At 34.4% G+C, this 18,423-nt stretch overlaps 1 protein-coding gene across 1 annotated transcript; it reads right to left on the bottom strand.

The window, feature by feature from the left end:
• Nucleotides 1-720: 720 nt before the first annotated feature.
• LOC18439308 (homeobox-leucine zipper protein HOX27) lies at nt 721-3,650 on the bottom strand. The gene is made up of 4 exons (XM_006849476.4): nt 3,418-3,650; nt 2,309-2,655; nt 1,704-1,783; nt 721-1,425 (listed from the first exon to the last, which is right to left on the bottom strand). Exons 1-4 carry the CDS (start codon nt 3,617-3,619, stop codon nt 1,137-1,139), a joined length of 918 nt encoding a protein of 305 aa, XP_006849539.1. The 5' UTR covers nt 3,620-3,650; the 3' UTR covers nt 721-1,136.
• Nucleotides 3,651-18,423: the final 14,773 nt, after the last annotated feature.

Here is an 18,423-nt window from a genome sequence, read left to right as displayed (position 1 = left end):
ACGACCAGCCAGCTTCTAGCAGTTGGCCTACCAAATAACATGGAATTTTTTAAAATTTCAATTAAACCAAACCCCTCATTGGTTCGATGGGTCCAATCACGATACGTGATAATTCAGGTATAAAATTGATAAATTGGGAAAGAGAGAAGGGCATGTACTACGCCCCCACATTATACATTTACTCCCTCGATAATACTTGGGAGATTTTTCTAAATCCAAAGTATTTTAACTCGAATAAGACTTAGATCGCACTCTCTGAATATTAAATGATCTCACTTCAATCCATCAAGTTTTTAGAGTGCGTAATTTTTCTTTAAAAAAAATCAAATTAATCAATAGATTAAAGTAGTTACCTCCTCCAAATTCAGGGTTCTAATATTAACCCGAGGTTTTACCTGACAGAGTAAGTGACAGTATACTCCTTCGTGATCATAATAGCTTTTGGCTCCAGATGAAGAGAAAGAACCTTATTCAACTTTTGTCCACCCAAGTCTCAGAAAGTCCGAAATTTACACAAAATTTTCGTCCCAAATAATTATGAGGAAAGAAAAGATTCTCCGGATTCTCGTGACCACAAGGTCCCCCATCACGAGCCACGTGGTGGTCACCCCCGTAATCATAGATTCATGGTGCTTAGTTTAACGGTCTCGATTGAAACGTCAACAAACCATAACATAACTCAATTAAATTCCATTAAAAAAACAAAGTAATTCAAAACTCTCGCGTATAACCCACTTTTTCACATATGTGATAAATTTCAAAATAAGAAAATCCAACAAACAGAAGTACAATATCTCCTTTCTGACCCCAAAAAGTAAAAAACATCCCCAAAAAATACCCCTAAAATTCCCTAAAATAAATTCATCAGGGAAGGTAGAGAGAGAAGAAGTTTCATGGTATGTACAGAGAAAAAGGAAATTGAGAGCGAGAGAAAGAGAATGGGTTTGTAGAGAGAGAGAGGTGGTTCTTGAGACAGAAAGAGAATGGGTTTGTAGAAAGAAAGAGAGGTGGTTCTAGAGAGAGAAAGAGCGTTAGAGAGAGGGAGGAAGGTGGTTCTAGAGAGAAATTTACATGGAGAAAGAGGGAGTAAAACAAGAGGGGAAAAAGTATGGTTCTAGAGAGAGAAAGGGGTGGTTTTAGGAGGCAGCTGACTTGTGCTGAGAAAAGGGGTAAAACCGGGGTTTAGAGTGAGAAAAACCACCACCAGGGATCTTGTTACTAGCTGTGTTATCTGTGGAGGCCACTCTCTCACAAGAAGGGCACATGGTGAGAGTAGTTGCAGGCAAGTGCATGTAGAAAGGGTGAGCGGTTTTCAAGGCCCTCAACTCCTGCAACTCTTTCTGCAACCTTCTGTTTTCCTCGGTTAGGGTTTCACAGCACCTCTTTAAATACTCGCAGTCCACCTCTGTTTGTTTCAGCTTAGTCCTGGTTTTATCAAAAACACCGCATCAGAGACTGAAAGCAGTTGTTTTAGAGGGAAGAAATTCAAGAAAGTTCATCGAAAAGACCCAACTTTTCTTACATAATGACCACATTAAAACCACAGGAAGCCATGGATTATAGAGTTGAGAACAACTTGAAAAAGAAATGGAAAAAAACCCAAGTTTGATTATCAGCCCTTTTTTTTCATTTCCATTTTTTTTTTTTTCTCTCGAATAAGGGTTATTCCTCGGAAATTTGTGATGGATGGAGGGTTAAATTACCTGGCTCGCCTGTTTTGAAACCATACTTCTACTTGGCGTGCACGCAGGTTCAGTTGTTTTGCCAAAGCAAGCTTCTGCTTCTGTTAATGAAAAAAAAAAAGATAAATATCAATAAATGAGAATAACATAGAAAACCCCACTTTATAACCCAATAAAATAAAAATAAAAAATCTTCAAAATAAATAGTAACAAAAAAAATCAAACAAAAAGTCTACGAAACAAAGAAGAAAACGCTCAACTTTATCTTCCATTGAATCCAGGGAAAAAAAAATAGTTTTTTGGGGTGTTTTTGAAAAAGTAAAATTCTTCAAAGGATCAAGAAATAATCGTGTTTGACTCAGAAATATCCCAATAAATCTCGCATCAAAACAAAGTTAAAAAGTGGCAGTTTACTCTCAAATCTTTTTCCAAAAAAAATAAAAAGACACCTTTAAAGCATGGGAAATAGCAAAGAAAAATCGATACCTAACACTCAAAAATAAAAAAAAATAAAATGGAAAGCAGCATCTGGCTTTGCTCTCCCCATTCCGTAGAGATAGAGAGAGAGAAACCCAATTCAGTAGAAAGAGAAACCCAAAAAAATTGAGGATAAAATTTGAACTTACAGGATTGAGGGTATTGTGTTCTTTGAAACTCTCTTCTAAATAAGCAGACTGTTCTTTAGAGAGCCTCAGCTTCTTTCTGGTCAACCCATTCTCCTCTTCATCGCTTCCTCTCCTCTCCCCTTCAACGTCGTTAGTGACGGCGTCATTGTCCCGTTTTGCGCCGTTAATTGAGGAGTTATTATGATAGGGGAGCATGGCGAAATCCATTTGGAAAGAGGACACGGTAGAGTTCGGTGAGGAGACGGCCGTTTCCTCATCACCGTCTTCAGTTGACGGAATCAGGTTAACGTCAAAACCCCTGGTTGAGGCCGCGTGGCCCGAGGATCGCGTCTCGGCCTCTGAATTTCCTGAAAATATTGATGGCAAAGTTAGAGAGAGAAAGGAGAAAACGTTAGAGAGAGAAGGTAAGATATGGAATATCTCCGTTAAAGAAGAACTTCACTATAGCCTAGAGAGAGAGAGAGCTCAACTAATACTTCACTGTGGGCTGGAGAGTGGGAAGGGCTAATAGCTTCAAGTACAGTTATCACAAATATAATTTTTAGAGGAAGAAATAAAAAAGATTAAATTTTTAGAGAGAGAAGGTAAGAGATGGAAGATCTCCGTTAACTCAACGATGGCTTAGAGAGAGAGAGCTCAAATAAGAACTTCACCATGTTTAGAGAGAGAAAGTGGCAGGGGGTGATAGCCGCAATTACAGTCATCACAAATATAATTTTAGAGAGAGGAAAGATTAAAAAGATGAAATTTTTAGAGAGAGAAGGGAGATATCAAACACCACAACAACGAAACGATTGATTAAGGAAGAATTTTCATTAAAATAGAAAGAACTAACAAGGAATATGTTAAAAGCTGGTTTAGATAATCGAAAAATAAAATCATTTGCATGTCACAAAAAAACCAAACAAACACTCTGAAAAATGGAATAAAAAAAAGCTAATCAATAGCTAGGGAAAAGATGGAAAAAAAAACCAAAGGTATAACCCCATTAAAATTCCAAAAACCCGTGAAACCGATAAATAAACACAGAAAACAAAACCCACTTCGATTTTCCTGAAAACAAATCAATAAACCATGAAATAATAATAACAATAATAAAGGGGGCTTACCATTTTCAGATGGCCATGGCCGAGGAACTGGACCTAGAGGGAGAAGGTCAAGCTGAACAGGAGGGTGTCTCTCTTCATTTCCAAGACACATCTGAAACCCTAAACCTCCATTACCACTGCTCCTCTTGCTGCTACTGCTATTATATCTCTCCATGAGGACCAGAGATTGAGACCCATCGCCTAACCCTAAGGCAAGCTCCATCCCCCCACAGTAAATTGAAAACACAAAGGATGAGAGAGAAAGAGAGAGAACCAGCAAAAAGAGGAGAGAGAAAGAGGCTTAGAAAGAGAAAGTAGGGTGCTTTGAAGGGGGTTATAAAGAGGAAGCCCCATGCCTTTCACATATGTATATAAGCCCCCATCTCTCTCTTTTTCCTCATTTTTAATTGTTTTTTTGTGTTTAGGGAAAGAAGTTTGACCGACAATGTGGGTTGACAAGCACACGTGAAAGAAAAACAAAGGCAATAAAGGCTTTGGGAAGAGAGAGAAAGCCCACTAAAGCTGTTTCTTTTAGAGAGTAGAGAGAGAAAATTGTTGGGTATTTTTTAGAGAGAGAAACTAGGGTTTGTTTTTGGGTGGGTAGGAAGGGGGAAAAACAGCAGGGGGTGACGTTATTATTGCAGGACAGAGAGGGAGCGATCAAAATATTTCAATTTTTTATTTGCATTCTATTGTGAGGAATTTCATAATTGCACCCTCCACCTCATCATACACGTCATGCCTAACGTTCTTGGAGTCAGAATTGCCCTTTTGCCCCTGCCACTGGACCCGGCTTTTGCCTAAAAGAGCAAGTTCTATTTTTCGTTTTTTTAAGTTTTCGGTTTTTTGCAGTGAAAAAAACTGGGCCAGAGTGCCTGGCCTTTAGAGAGATACAAGTATCCTATGTGAAAGCCCACTCTATATATGAAAAGATAATGCAAAAAGTTCCCACTAAAGGACTCTTTTTTTTTTGTAACAAATATCAGTAAATATATTAATGATGCAGGATAATTACATTATCAATTCTTGAATAAAATTAACAGTGAATAGAGGTATAGTACATGGTGTAGTATTGGCTCCCTTTTTATAACTAGAGACGTGTGGGAATGGAATTATTGATCTCATATTGCAGATCAGACTGCCTTTGGTATGGTGCCATGAGCCTCATTCCTTATTAGACTACCAACTTCTCTCTCTCATCCCCATTAACAAGTGTAACATCAGATATCGCTTTGCTTGTAGAATAAAGCATCATGTATATATTGATCTTCCTTATTAATAGCGGATCTTAATAGTTCAAAAAAAGCATGATGATGATAATGATATATAGATTTTTTTAATCAATTCATCATATTTTCCTCTCAAAAGTCAGCTCTAAAATTATGTATCCAAAAAAAGAAAATTAGTTCTAAAATCATAGTAAATTTATGTGTAAAACACAATTTTTTTTCATAAGAATTATAGACTTAGCATCATACCCAATCCTATTAAGTAACAAGTGCTATCTATAATTTCTCTTTTTTCGGCTTGTAGCGTAAAGTATCCTATAAACCTTGAACCGCTTTAAGCAATAAGCATGTACATTATGTCTATAAGGGAGCATAGTTTACTTCTACTTCCTTCAGTGTTGTGAAGATATCCCAAAATTTGGGAACCTCTTAAGAATTAAAAAATAATTATTCTTAAAAAAAAAAAGAGTTTTTTAACACTTAGATCCCACGATCCAAAAATTTGGATGGTCTTTACTCAATTCAAGTGCTTAGATAGTAAAATAAAGAATATTTTTTAATTGAGGGTTAATCTATGTGTTAAATAAATTATATTTGAAAATTCAGAAACCTAAAATTAAGTTTGATTGGGATTCTACACAAGCTAGTAAAAGGGCGTTTTTACTCCCACAGAAGTAGAATATCTTTTGGCTCACTGGTAATATGAATGATTCGGAGCAGTCCAACACATCTCTCTCGTTAGCATATCTAAAATTAATTTCCAATAACGGTCAACAAGCATAGTGTAACAAATAATTACGAAATAAATTTATTTGCATTTAATCCACTTTAAAGTATGGTGCCACTCGTGCAATATCACCCAGAAACGATGGTCTTTTCCGTAATTTTACCTGGAGAAACTGTAGAAAATTGACTCTAGTAATAAATCTTTCCCAGGGAAAAGCAATCACTACCGAGTAATTTCCGATTTAATGGTCGTACGACTCGCCATACAACCCACCGCCACCTGTGGGACACGTGGCAGTTGCAACTCAGCTGATCGACCACCGGACTTTGACGTACCTCAGAATGTCAAATAAAAAACACAAATAATAGAATTTAATAAAAATATTATATAGTTTAGGGAAATTTATAAAAATAAATAAATCTTGGTATTTTATATTCTACATTAAAGAATAATAATTATTTTTATTTTCTCTTCTATTGATCAAATTGAGCTTGAATTCTGGGGGTTGATACCTATCACTATCTTATGTTTCTATTGAACTTAATTATATTCTTTAATATTTGTACAAGTGCACATGGTAGAATTGTAGATGCCGGTAACTTGAGCTTAACCGGATATTCAAAAGCAAATAAAATTAAAACATATTCAATATAAAAATATAAAATGAGGTAGAATATTTTAATATTAAAAATATAAAATTGAAGTGCAAAATACGAATATGTGAGGCTGTTTTTAAATTTTGAAAAATAATAAAAATTAACAATTGGGTCATTCCTGGTAGATGTGTTATTTATTTTTAACATTGGTATTACTAGAACAAATTGTTGTTCGCCACGTGGACTGCATTGCAAATGGCGTGACCCAAGGTAATTACCATAAAATATATATATATCATTGAAAAGGTCAAAAGAGAGCTTTCTGAATTTGTGGCAATTATATTAAGAGTAATGAAATGATATTAATTATTATTCCATGGCCTATTTTTATTTTTTCTTGATAATTTTGCAAATTGGGAATCTTTTGGGTCAAAGCCAGCGTGCTTCGTGGCCGTCACGCCGTTCAGCAATGGGTTAAAGAGGTCCATGCCTCACCGGGAAACGCCGGTCTCCCGGGGTTAGATGACCGGACGTGACCGGTTGCGTCACAATTGTCCCGCTTTTGGGATCATTGCAATAATTGAAGTCATGCAAGGTTTAATGATAGGGGGTGAGTGAGAGAGAGAGAGAGGCAGGCCCCTAAATTTTAGAGAGAGAATAAACCTTTAGAGAGAGAGAGAAATCTAGAGAGAGAAAGGAGTACAGCATGTAGAAGTTATAGAGAGAGAATGAATTTCAGAGAGAAATGAGATTTATAGAGAGAGAATGTGTTTAGAGAGAGAGTAAAAAGGGGCAGGTGCAGAAAAGGAGGGGAAGTAAGCCCACGCCCTCGTCATGCATTTGGAAAAGATAAGGTTTTCTTCTCTCTTTTCTCCACTTTTATTTTTGGCGTCTTATTTTTTCTCTTCTTCTAATAATTGTTTGAAAGCGAGGTTCGACGACTTGAATAATTCGCTTTTCTAAAGGCGGATAAGACCCGGGGAATTCCAAGAGGAAAAATGAAAGAGAGAAAATCGTCAAAAACTAGTCTGACTTGTTTTTGGAAATTTCCTTAAATCAACTGTTCTTGTAATCTCAAAATACTACTCCTTTGTAATGAGTAAAGGAGACTAATTTTCAGCAAAATTTCAGCCTAATCGTGGGAATAACGCCTCCAAAATTTCGGTGAATTTCGGCACAAACCTCCCATTTTGACCAGTTTAGTCCACAGTAAACATATTATTTATCATCTTGAAATTTATCAAAGCGTAGAGGAAAATGTTCATTGGTTTAAAGTATATTGATTAGTTGCCCTTTAATACTATGAAATTGTTTATATAAGATGTTCATTTTATATTGTAGAAATAAGGTGCACCCCAAATTTTATATGTTTGCATTGTTCTGTTGCTGAAAAACCCTACAATTGAGCAACTGAACCTCAAGATGTATGTATAAAAATATAAATAAAGATTTTAGATCCTAAATGTAGTGTGTCTTGTAATAAATTACATAGACTGTTAAATTTTCAAAAAAACATTATCTTGAAATTTTATTTTTAAAAAAATTGTGTGTTTCTTGATCCGCTCATTCTACGCCATTTTCTCGGCTTCAAAATTCACATTTAGGTGTAAAAAACGAATTTTTAGGTTGTTGTAAGTGTTCCAACACCCAACCTACTTCCTTTAGCAAGATTCAGGGCTGCGATCTAGTCTGATTGTTTAAGGTTGACACTTTATGCAAATCGACACTCTTAATGCTAAGCTAAAATTTTATTATGGGTGTAGACGCACGATGCCCTTCAAATTTTATCGTGGTAAATAATTTTAATGTAAAATATTATTAGGATTATCTCAAAATCTATTTTTATATCTAATTTTAAAATTTTTAACTAACGGTATGAAAATCTTGAAAATGGACGGTGTAGATAATATGTTGTAAAATGCATTATTTCTGAGACATAAAATCTTTTTATTTTCCATAGTGATACATCTCGATGTCGAGATGATCAATCAAAGGGTTTTTCAACATTAAAACTACCTTTTTCGATGGATTTTTTAGGGGCATCCGTAGTTCTACATTATAAGGTAGCACCCTTATATTTGCTCTTCCACGATAGGGTAAGATGGTCTATGCCTATTCCTGCTAGGATTTGAAAGCGGCCTCTTCTGTTGAAGGTTCAAGGATTTTTGTAGTTGGTGGCCCAAGATCGAATGCTTGCTATTGATAATCTCATTGAGGGTGAAAAGATTCTATCAAATATTTGCATCTTGTGTAAGGTGGATGGGGAATTAGGTAACCATCTATTCCTACATTGTACCTTTGCTAGCCATATTTGGATATGGTTTTTCGCAAAGTTAGGAGTTGCATTGGTAAAGCCCCTCTCAGTAGTGGGGATAATAGAGGGCTTATCGGTTCCACATCCAAAGCTGGGGGCTATTACTTGGCAAATTGTTAGATGAGTAATTCTTTGGAAATTTTGGAAAGAGATAAATAGGAGAGCGTTCGAAGGGGTGATTTTGTCTTGTGAAAAGGTCTTGGATAGAATTCTGCACTGTATTTGGTCTTTTTTTTCGATTACTCTGGGGGGTAGGTTATCACCGAATTGAATGTTAAAAGAAATTTAAGTGATATCTTCTACTTGAATTTCACCAAATGTAGGTTTAAAGGGAGATGGTTGCCACCGCCACAGGGGGTATATAAATTAAATTTCGATGGCAGCTCAATAAGCAACCTGGGTGTATCAGAATGATTCGAGATTGTGATGAAAATGTGGTTCTTTCTTATGCAAGTCCTCTTGGTGTTCAGACTGCTAACTTCATTGAATTCTTTGCCCTTCTTTTTGGTCTGCGTACTATTGTGGATAGGAAAATAGGGCATGAGTTCATTCTAGAGGGGGATTCTCTTAATGTGATATTGTGGTGCAAGAAGGAACAACTTCTCCCATAGGAACTAAAACCATTGTTGTTGCAAATCTTGGATTTATCCGCGTCCATCTCTGTTTCCTTTGTTCACGTTTATAGGGAGGCGAATGCCTTGGCAAATTTTCTTGCCAAATGTGGTACTACTCTTTCTGATGTATCCGTTTCTGAATCTGTAATTTCATTATGGAGCAATAACATTTAGTGAACTCTCTATCAAAATAAATAAATAATACCCTTGTATAAATTTTTTCTTTTTATTACTATTATTATTACTATTATTATTATTTTGTATGTGTGTACATGGGGTTCATATATTGCTATCTTTTGCACACCCCCTTAATATTAGCTATTATTATTATTATTATTATTATTATTATTACTATTATGTACATGGGGTGTATGTGTGTGTACATGGGGTGCATATGTTGCTATGTTTTCCACATTGAGCCAAAAACTTTTGCCATTTTGAATTTGTATGTTGGAAATTGGGGCTTTTTCCTTACCAACTAACGATAGGCGCATTTAATTTGAATTGAAAAAAAGCAAAACAACAAAATCTCGTCGTAAGTGTAATAAATTCGTGGCTCATTTTGTTATTTTCGGGTATTCAAAAGGATATTGCCGCCATTTCACAAAAATTTGAGGATCTTTTACTTCTTATGAAAGAGAGAAAGGTCTTCCGTTTTGACCTGGGGACCCTAAATTCCTGTTGAAATGAGTAGTAGAATAGGTCTTCCCCCGTTCTAGAAACCCTAGGCTCTTTAATTGGACATAAATGTAATTTAACTATTTTATTAATGAAAAGTATTTAAGCAATTTATTCAAAGAGAAAATATTGACCAATAACATGAATAAAAAGTATTGAACTAATTTATTCAAAGGGAAAATATTGACCAATAACGAGAACCGCACAATAAACACTCCATTCAAACTTATGACAAATTCTAAAGGAGGAAAGATATTTTTTTTAGTATTAAATTGTTAATATTACCATCCTACTAACTTTTATTGTTATTCACCCTGAATAAAACGATTGGTTCCCCTACAAATCATGGTTTAGTTATTAATCATACACTTGAAAATCGATTAAGATGGTATTGGATTCCACAATCATATTGAATATTAGTCTTCAAATGGAAATTTACTAAACTAAAATGTTACTAACCACTAAGTCAAAATCATAATTGGCTACCAATCCATATCGAACCAGGTATGATTATGAATCACAAATCCCATAATCACATGAATCTCCCAGTGGTCCAATGCTACTAGTCCAAGTTAGGAGCTGGGATTTGGACGTTACCAAGCCTAATTATGAGTTTCTAAATTAGCAACGAGCAGTGGCCAATATTATTTAGATCGGACTTGTCCTCAAATAGGTAGCTGGCTCGGTTCAGTTAAAAGTGGTTCATACTAGTCAAACTGATTAGAATAAAATAATAATTTAAAAAATATATAAAAACGGTTAATTTCATTTAGTTGATCAAACTACTTAACTAATTCGATTGATTTTAATCGATTAATTTTCGACTAAATCTAATGCTTAAATTGGATCATAACATCATAAACAAACTTGTTTTGAAACTACCTGTCCGAGTTCACATTAAAATTTGAAAAGGAAGCATAATCTCACATTTTCCCCGTGAGAAGAAAAACAAATGACCAAAAATAATAATTTTTTGTTAAAAGATTAAAAAAAAAAAAACATAAATGGCGAAAATCAATCTCAAAAAGCAAAAGGCGAAAGAAAGGTACGTCAAATCAAAGGGTCAAAGCGGCAGCCACTGCGCATGCGACATGGGTCCCACCCGTCACGTGATCGGGGCATGCCCCGCTCGCTCCTATTGGGAGGCCGCCCTAAGGTTGACAGGTGGGTGATTGTTATTGGGTAAGAGGAGCGCAGAGCAATGATGGGTATCGCGGCGGGCAGGGTGGGCTTGCCGCTGAGTGAGGGGACAGGCGGCAGCACCCGCAATCATTTGAACTTAGCAGCCTGTGGACCCCACGCCCCTCACAAGGAGCCGACGCAATAATTAACAAGTGATTGAATGTGTGGGGGCTCACCGCTTTCTTTCTCTCTCTTCATCTCTCACTCATCGCCTCTTTCTCTCTCTTCACCTTTCTCTCTCCTCATTACTCCTTTATTTCCTCTTCTTCGTACTCTCTCTCATTTCGTCATCTCCGTCCTTTATATTTGCATCCCTCCTCTCTCTCTCTCTCTTTCTCTCTTCTTCATTATTGAGATTTGCTCCGGACGGGTATCGCTAGATCTCTCTTCCTTGGAGAGGAAAGCAGAGAGAAAAGTACGTCTACAGAGAAAGGCAAATATTACAAGTGTGTATTTAGGTTTCTTTATTTTTGATTAATTTTGAACGAAATTAAGGTCGTATCCGTCTCGAGGATGTTTTGGGACTTCATAGTTCCCTCTTTTGATGAGATATAAAAAGGGCCCCGTAGTACCAAGATGAAAAGATGTAACCCCCCCCCTAATGAATGTTTGTATCCCCACTCTTTTGGTTGCCAAAGTATCAACTTCAATATTAATCTCTCTCAAATAATGAGATAACTCAAAAGAATCTTTACTTAAAATAAAATAAAATTTCATTAAAAATGCTGTAAGGTGCTTTATTTTTCTTTTTATCCAAGCAATGACATTGTTTGAATCACCTTCAATTATCTTTTGGCCCTCAAGGTTCTTTCAATCTTTTGAACTTGCTCTTGCCTCACCTTCATTCACTGTTGTATATCCACATGATCTCGAATAGGTGAATTTGTAATTACCTATGTGATCTCTAATGGTACCACCATAACCTGCTCAGCCTGAGTTTCCAATCGAGCTCCCATCAAAATTGAGTTTTAAACAATTTTCATGAGGAAGAGTCCAAATAGTATTTCAAGTCTGCTTGTTATTATTAAGCTTAACAACTTCTGATGGGTTCTAAAAAATATGTGATTTTGGGATAAACTTACAATCCTCGTTTGTTGAAAACCATTCAGTGCTGTTGCTAAGGTATCGTACTTCAAAACTTCAATCTCACTTTGTATCTCTTCAAGTGTTCTTTTATTTAGTTCTCTCCAAATATTCTAAATAGTGCTTGCACATGAAGCTCTTTAGAGCACGATACCAATTTTTTGACAAACTAGGGTTCATCCATTATGGAGAATCAACTATGGGCTTTGTGGGATCAAGATATTTATATTTGATAATTTTTTATACCAATCCCACATGCTTAAAGTGAAAAGACGATGTAAAAAAATATAGTCCACACTTTCGTTATCCTTCAAACATAGCCTACAAATATTGACAATTATGAAACTTCTCTTATGAAGGTTATCCACTGTAAGCAGCTTTTTTTTAAGAGCTACTCACAAAAGTAACTGAACCTTCAGCAGCACCTAGAATTTCCATATTCTTGCTAAACTATGACCAGTCGTTTTGTGATTCTCCTCATGCAATAGACAATAGACAGACGTAACTAAAAAATCCCCTGAAGCTGTGAGTTCACTAAAAAATCCCCTAAAGCTGTAGCACCCCCACATCCTAGTTACCATGTTGTGGTTTTTATTCCCATCGACACCATTTTATTGACACCATAAAAAACCAACTTCTCTACTATTTGAAAAAATGCGTAGGGAATCATCTTGTGCAATGGATTACCAAAGAAATAAATAAACAATCAAATTAAGCGGGACCTTAATTTTGGGGTCGAAAATTTTTAGGATGATATCAAAATCTATCGTTATCGTTAATTATATAATTTATAATTAAAAAAAAAACGTTTAGATAAGGGTGAGACCCTAAACAATCAAATTAAAGTGCACATAAAAAACTCACCATAAGAAGTTGTTTCAATGCTAAAAAATCCTTAGATCGATTATCTCAATCTCAAGATGTATGAAAATGAGAAAAATGGATTTCAAGTCTTGGAAATAATGCATATTGTAGTGCATTTTTTGGATCGTCAATTTTCAAGTTTATCAAGTATTTATAGATTGCTCGATCTTATACTATTCTTGAATATTTAAATTTTATAGTTTGAAATGAAAATGAATTTTCTGGCCATCACAAAGATTTCCAATACTAAAATAACGTTTGCAACATTATTTCAAGGTATGCCTTAATTTGATTGTTTAGGGCCACACCCTTATACAAACAACATCCTTTATAAAAGGAAAAAGTTCATATAAGGGTGAGGCCCTAAACAATCAAATTAAGGCACACGTAAAAAATTTCACTAGAAGAGATTGTTTCGATGCTCCAAAATTCTCAAATTAATCATCTAGACGTCAAGATGCATAAGAAAAAGTAGATTTCAAGTATTGGAAATAGTATATCTTGTAACGCATTTTCAGATTGTCAATTTTCTAGATTTTCAAGTGTTTCGGATTGCCGCCACAAAAATTTCTATTATTGAAACATCTTTCGACATTACATAAAGGCGCATCTAATTTTGATTGTTTAGGTCCTCGGTCTTATACAAACCACACCCTTTAAAAAATGATATAAGTCAAGCATATCTATAAATGTGTTGCAAGATGTACTTTTTTTTTTTTTTACTTGAATTTTCTTGTTCTCTCCATATCTATATATCTCGATGCCGAAATGATTAATTAAATATTTTCTAACACCAAAAGGACCCTTTTGGAAGGATTTTAGAGGTGCATCTTAATTCTACATTTTCAGATGTCAACCTTGTATAAAGTTTTTCATTATTATAATCGTCTAAATCTCCATGACAATAGACTTATTATTAAATACCATCATCATCTCATCATTATCAAAACTTTTTCCTAACTAATTGGGGTCGGCCACACAAATATTGGTCCGCTATTCTGCTCTATTAAGGGTCATACCCTTGGTGATGCCATAAGTTCCTATATCATTTTATCAGTATTTTTAACTATGTCCTTTTGGGCCTACCCCGTGTTCTTTTTTAGCCTTCCACTTGAACTAACTTACACTCCCTAACCAATGTTGAACTGGGTCTATGCCACACATGGTGAGCCCACCTAAGTCTACTCTCTTTCATCTAATCGTCTATTGGTGTCGCACCTGAATTTTTTTGAATATATTCATTTCGAATCTATCCCTTCTTGTGTCACCACTCATCTATCTCGATATCCTCATCTTTGCTACACACATTCTATAGGTATCTTATACTTGTTACCAAGTATAAAAAATACATTTTAAGTACCCTCTAGATTCATTGCCGGAATTTATTTTGAAATGAGCACATAAAGAATCATCCCTAAGGGGGATAGTGTGTATCACTTCCCCCAGTCAAAACACCTTCTTAGGAAAAAAAAATATTAGTTCAAAGAAACTCATAATAATTACTAGCTGATTATTTTTTATTTTTATTTTTTGAAGTTTAAGTTTTGTGATACTTAAATTTAACCTTTAAAAAATTGGATGGTCTCTATTCAATCTTGGGACATAAGTTTTTATAGTATATAGATAGTTCATTTTGGTTTTTGTTTTTTAACTAAGAATATTCTCTAAGTTGTAAATGTTACATCCCAAATTTTAAGATCCAAAAAGTATCCATAGCATGTATTTTGCCCAAGGTAGGAAATGGATAGTACTCCGTGAAGCCAAAAGATATTCTACTCTAGAATATCCATTTACTCCCTCTGGTAAAAACCTATTTCAAAATAATTTTAGGACTCTAAATTTTGGGGGTGTAACCTCTTCAACCATTAGATTAACCTTAATAATTTTTTTTCCTAATTGTATTTTCTATGCACTTAAAATAATAATATCATGAGAATGAACAGATCCAATTTTTAGATAGCGATACCTAAGTATTAGAAAACACAAATTTTAATTCTTTTAAAATAATTATCTAGTAATTATTAAGTGGGTCCAAAATTTTCGGTTTGAAAAAATGCCCCCAAGTAGATCATCGCCCAAAAGTTGAAGTACTTGACATTTTTCCTTTGTTCTTATTCGATTAATGCCAAACGATTTTATGCTCTTTTGCGAGCATACTATCTATTTACTTGGACTCTGATTTTTTTGAAAAGTAACATCTTAACCCATGACTAACCTCAATAAAAAGATCTTTCAAATCACACTCTACATGAATTTGAAAAAAAAAAAAATAAAATGAAATCATAGACCGTCCAATTGTTTGAGAGTGTGATCTAACTATTGGAAAATATAAAATCCAAAATTTTCATTTTTAAAATAATAATATAATGATGCTGAGGTGATTCCCAAAATTTCAAAATTTAAAATATTCTCCAAGGGAGTAGATATATAGTATGCTCAAGCAAGAATATAGTGTGCTCACTCTTCAAAAAATTTTAAAACCCATTTTGAGCCTCCCCCATGGCAATTTTATACTATAGAAATAAGGTGCACTTCAAAATTTCAACAAAAAATAGTGAAGGTGCATCTCAAAAAAATGGTCGAGAAGAATGTTTCAAAGTTGGAAAACCTTCCAATTAATCATCTCAACATGAAGATGTATAGATATATAAAAAAGTAAAGAGGAAATTGAATTTATAAAAATAATGCATCTCATAACAAATTACCTTAACCATCTATTTTTAAGATTTTCAAATGTTATAGATATACTCGATCTATACAATTTTAAAATTTTAAAATTCATAATTAAAGTTGAACAAAAAAATTTTACGTCATCATAAGGTTTTTGACACTAAAACTTCATCTTATAGCAAAATTTAGAGTACACCTTACTCTTATAGTTTAAAGGTGGGTGCATTATACGGACCTCAACATTTGGAAATTTGATCAATGTATTGTCTAAAATTAGATAAAAAATTTATGTGATATACTAAACATTTTAAATCTTAAATGAAATTTGGTAAATTCCTCGAAAAATAATAATTCCATAAATTGGCATGCTCTTTCAAAGTTGGAAGAAATAAAATTTCCAGGAAACTCAGATGAGATTTTCAATATAAAATGGAAAAGTTCCAAAACAATGGTGGGTAGGATTGCGTCTTTTTCAAAAGTTTTATTCAATTCATAAATTATTTTCCTCGGAGAAAGAGAGATTTCGCTGTGTTGGTCGGCGGTACGAAAGAGGCTACGCCACGTGGAATAGAGATCCTCTCCATTCAGAGTATCTCCGTACTCTCTCTAATTCCTCTCTCTCATTACTTTCTCTCTCTAGGATTTTCATTTCTTTAGACCCGCTTTCTCTCTCTCTCTAGGATTTTTCATTTTTCTCTCTCTTGCCCGTGTTTTCTACGGGCAGCAACCAAAGGGCAAGGACCCGGCAGCGCGTGCGCTCTTGCCCCAGACACCATCAAACAACCCAACGCTACATCATCATGCCACGTAGGACTGGTCTACTCATTTATCTGCTTAGGCAGCTAATCAGGAATTTAATCGGCCTCAATTTTTTCTTTTTTATGCTAATTACTCGAGTGTGTCCTTGCATTCTTTGGTTTCGAGATTGAAAGATCGCCGATTTAACTCAGAATATTCTGATTACATCAAACTGATCAGTTCCGGTATGATTACAAAGTTGGGCAACCTAAATTTAAACATGGCCAATGTCCCTTGGTTCTTTCCTTTTTTTTTTTTTTTTTTTTCAGTTTCTTTATTGGGTGCAGTTTTGCATACGGATCCATCCGTAGATGTAGAGGTAAGGTGTACCTTCAAATTTTATCACGGTATATAATTTTGATGTAAAATGTTTTTCGGATTATATCAAAATCTATTTTTATATCTAATTATAAAATTTTAAATTTAAAAAATAGTTAAAATCAAGTAGATCTATAAACATACGAAAATCTTGAAAATGGACGATGTGGATAATATGTTGTAAAATGCACTATTTTTTAGACTTAAAATCTTTTTATTTTCCATAGTCATACATCTCGACGTCGAGATGAACAATCAAATGGTTTTTTAACATGAAAACGACCTTTTCCGATGGATTTTTGAGGGGACAGCCGTAGTTCTACATTATAAGATAGCATCCTTATATAAACTTTTTCGAATCGGCCTCTAATAGGGCCGAATTCTGATTTTTTAAAATACTAGCTTGAAATTGCCAACTAACAAATAAAGCTCAAGACAATTCCTAAAAGTTAAGCCCGATAGTGAATTATATATTGTTTGGTAGTGTTCGTCATAAAGTTAATTAAGAAAAACTTATAGCCAGATTTACATATAAAGTTATCTCTTTGAAAAATAGTTTTACTTTATTCACATCATTTTGTTGAAAACCACATTTTGTTTTGGATAAATTAGCTGGGAATGGCTTAAGAGGTTAAAAAAATTAAATAATACTATATATAACAAAAGATAGATAGCAAACAACTAAAAAACAATTATTATCCAGAATATACTTATTTTAGACCAGTCTATTTCATATGAATTGAATGGTCATCCAAACATCCCTAAGATCAGTTTTTTTTTGTACAATAGGAGATTAAAATCAGCTCTAACCACCAGATTTGAAATTGGACGACTGGGGTGTGGCACCATTCCTGGTCAAAGTATAAGAAAACGTTTTATTGAACTTCAAGAAGAGAACAAGCATTTCAAAAGGCCTGATGGCGGCTAAAAGGTGATTTGCCTCTTTCATGTAGGTCTAAAGTATAAAATTCCATTTGAGTTACATGGTAACTAAGCTACCGATTATTTTTATTACAAATAGGGCACAAATCACTCTTAGTCATCTATTGTTAATTAGGTAGCCATACGTGTTATAATAATAATGATAGTCATTATTAATAATATATAGTCGTAATGATAGTTATAAAGACCTGATAAGACCACCTAGTCCGACAGCTAGGACCGCTATTTGATGTTTTATCTGTCTAATCAAAAGCAAAACTTGGATTTGGTTAAATACTTATTAAAACCGATATTTGATTTGTTTTGGCTAGTTGGACCCGTCAATACTGATCAATCAAATTGCTTAAAAAAAATTAGGCTTTTTAAAAATATTTTATGACTTTAAATTATATTTCTAGTTGTTCTTTACTTGTTGAAACTTGAGTCCAACCACTTCTACTTCGGGCGAACTAGTTTCAATTGGACTACATCTCTCAGTGGTTCAATGACTGATCCGATGTTGACAATGCTTTAAAAAGTGGATCGAAGGGCAGATTGTTCACCCATATATTTGTGTTTCATCACCGCACCAGTGATCTAGATTGGGTGGGGATCAGTGTCTTAAGAACTAATAATAAAATAAATAAGATTAAATAAATAAAAAAATGAGGGATTATAAAAATGGGACATAAAAACATATTACACAAACTTATAAGATGAAAAGAAAAGCGTATAAAAGTGGGGTTTTAAGGCGGAACGGAGTTGGGACCTATACTAATCCAAAACTGGTTTGGTTCCAACCGAATTGAAAATCACCCAAATTTAAAACACTGATCTTGATAACACATGTCATGACTGCCTGATTTCACATTTAATTAGTTAAAATGATAGATGATTGTAACCTTGTCCTAATCACCAATATTTCTAGTGTAGAGTTTTGTCACAATGTGTACCATTCTGTTCAACTTGTCAAAGTTTTAGGTATTCATGGTCACGAGTCTTTCCCAAAGATCGGCGAGTTTTTAGTACTGAT

The sequence above is a fragment of the Amborella trichopoda genome, chromosome 4 (assembly GCF_054954075.1).
Source record: "Amborella trichopoda isolate Santa Cruz 75 chromosome 4, AtrichopodaSantaCruz75HAP2 v2.0, whole genome shotgun sequence".
NCBI classification, from domain to species: Eukaryota; Viridiplantae; Streptophyta; class Magnoliopsida; order Amborellales; family Amborellaceae; genus Amborella; species Amborella trichopoda.
This window is presented reverse-complemented; position numbering and strand designations above follow the sequence as displayed.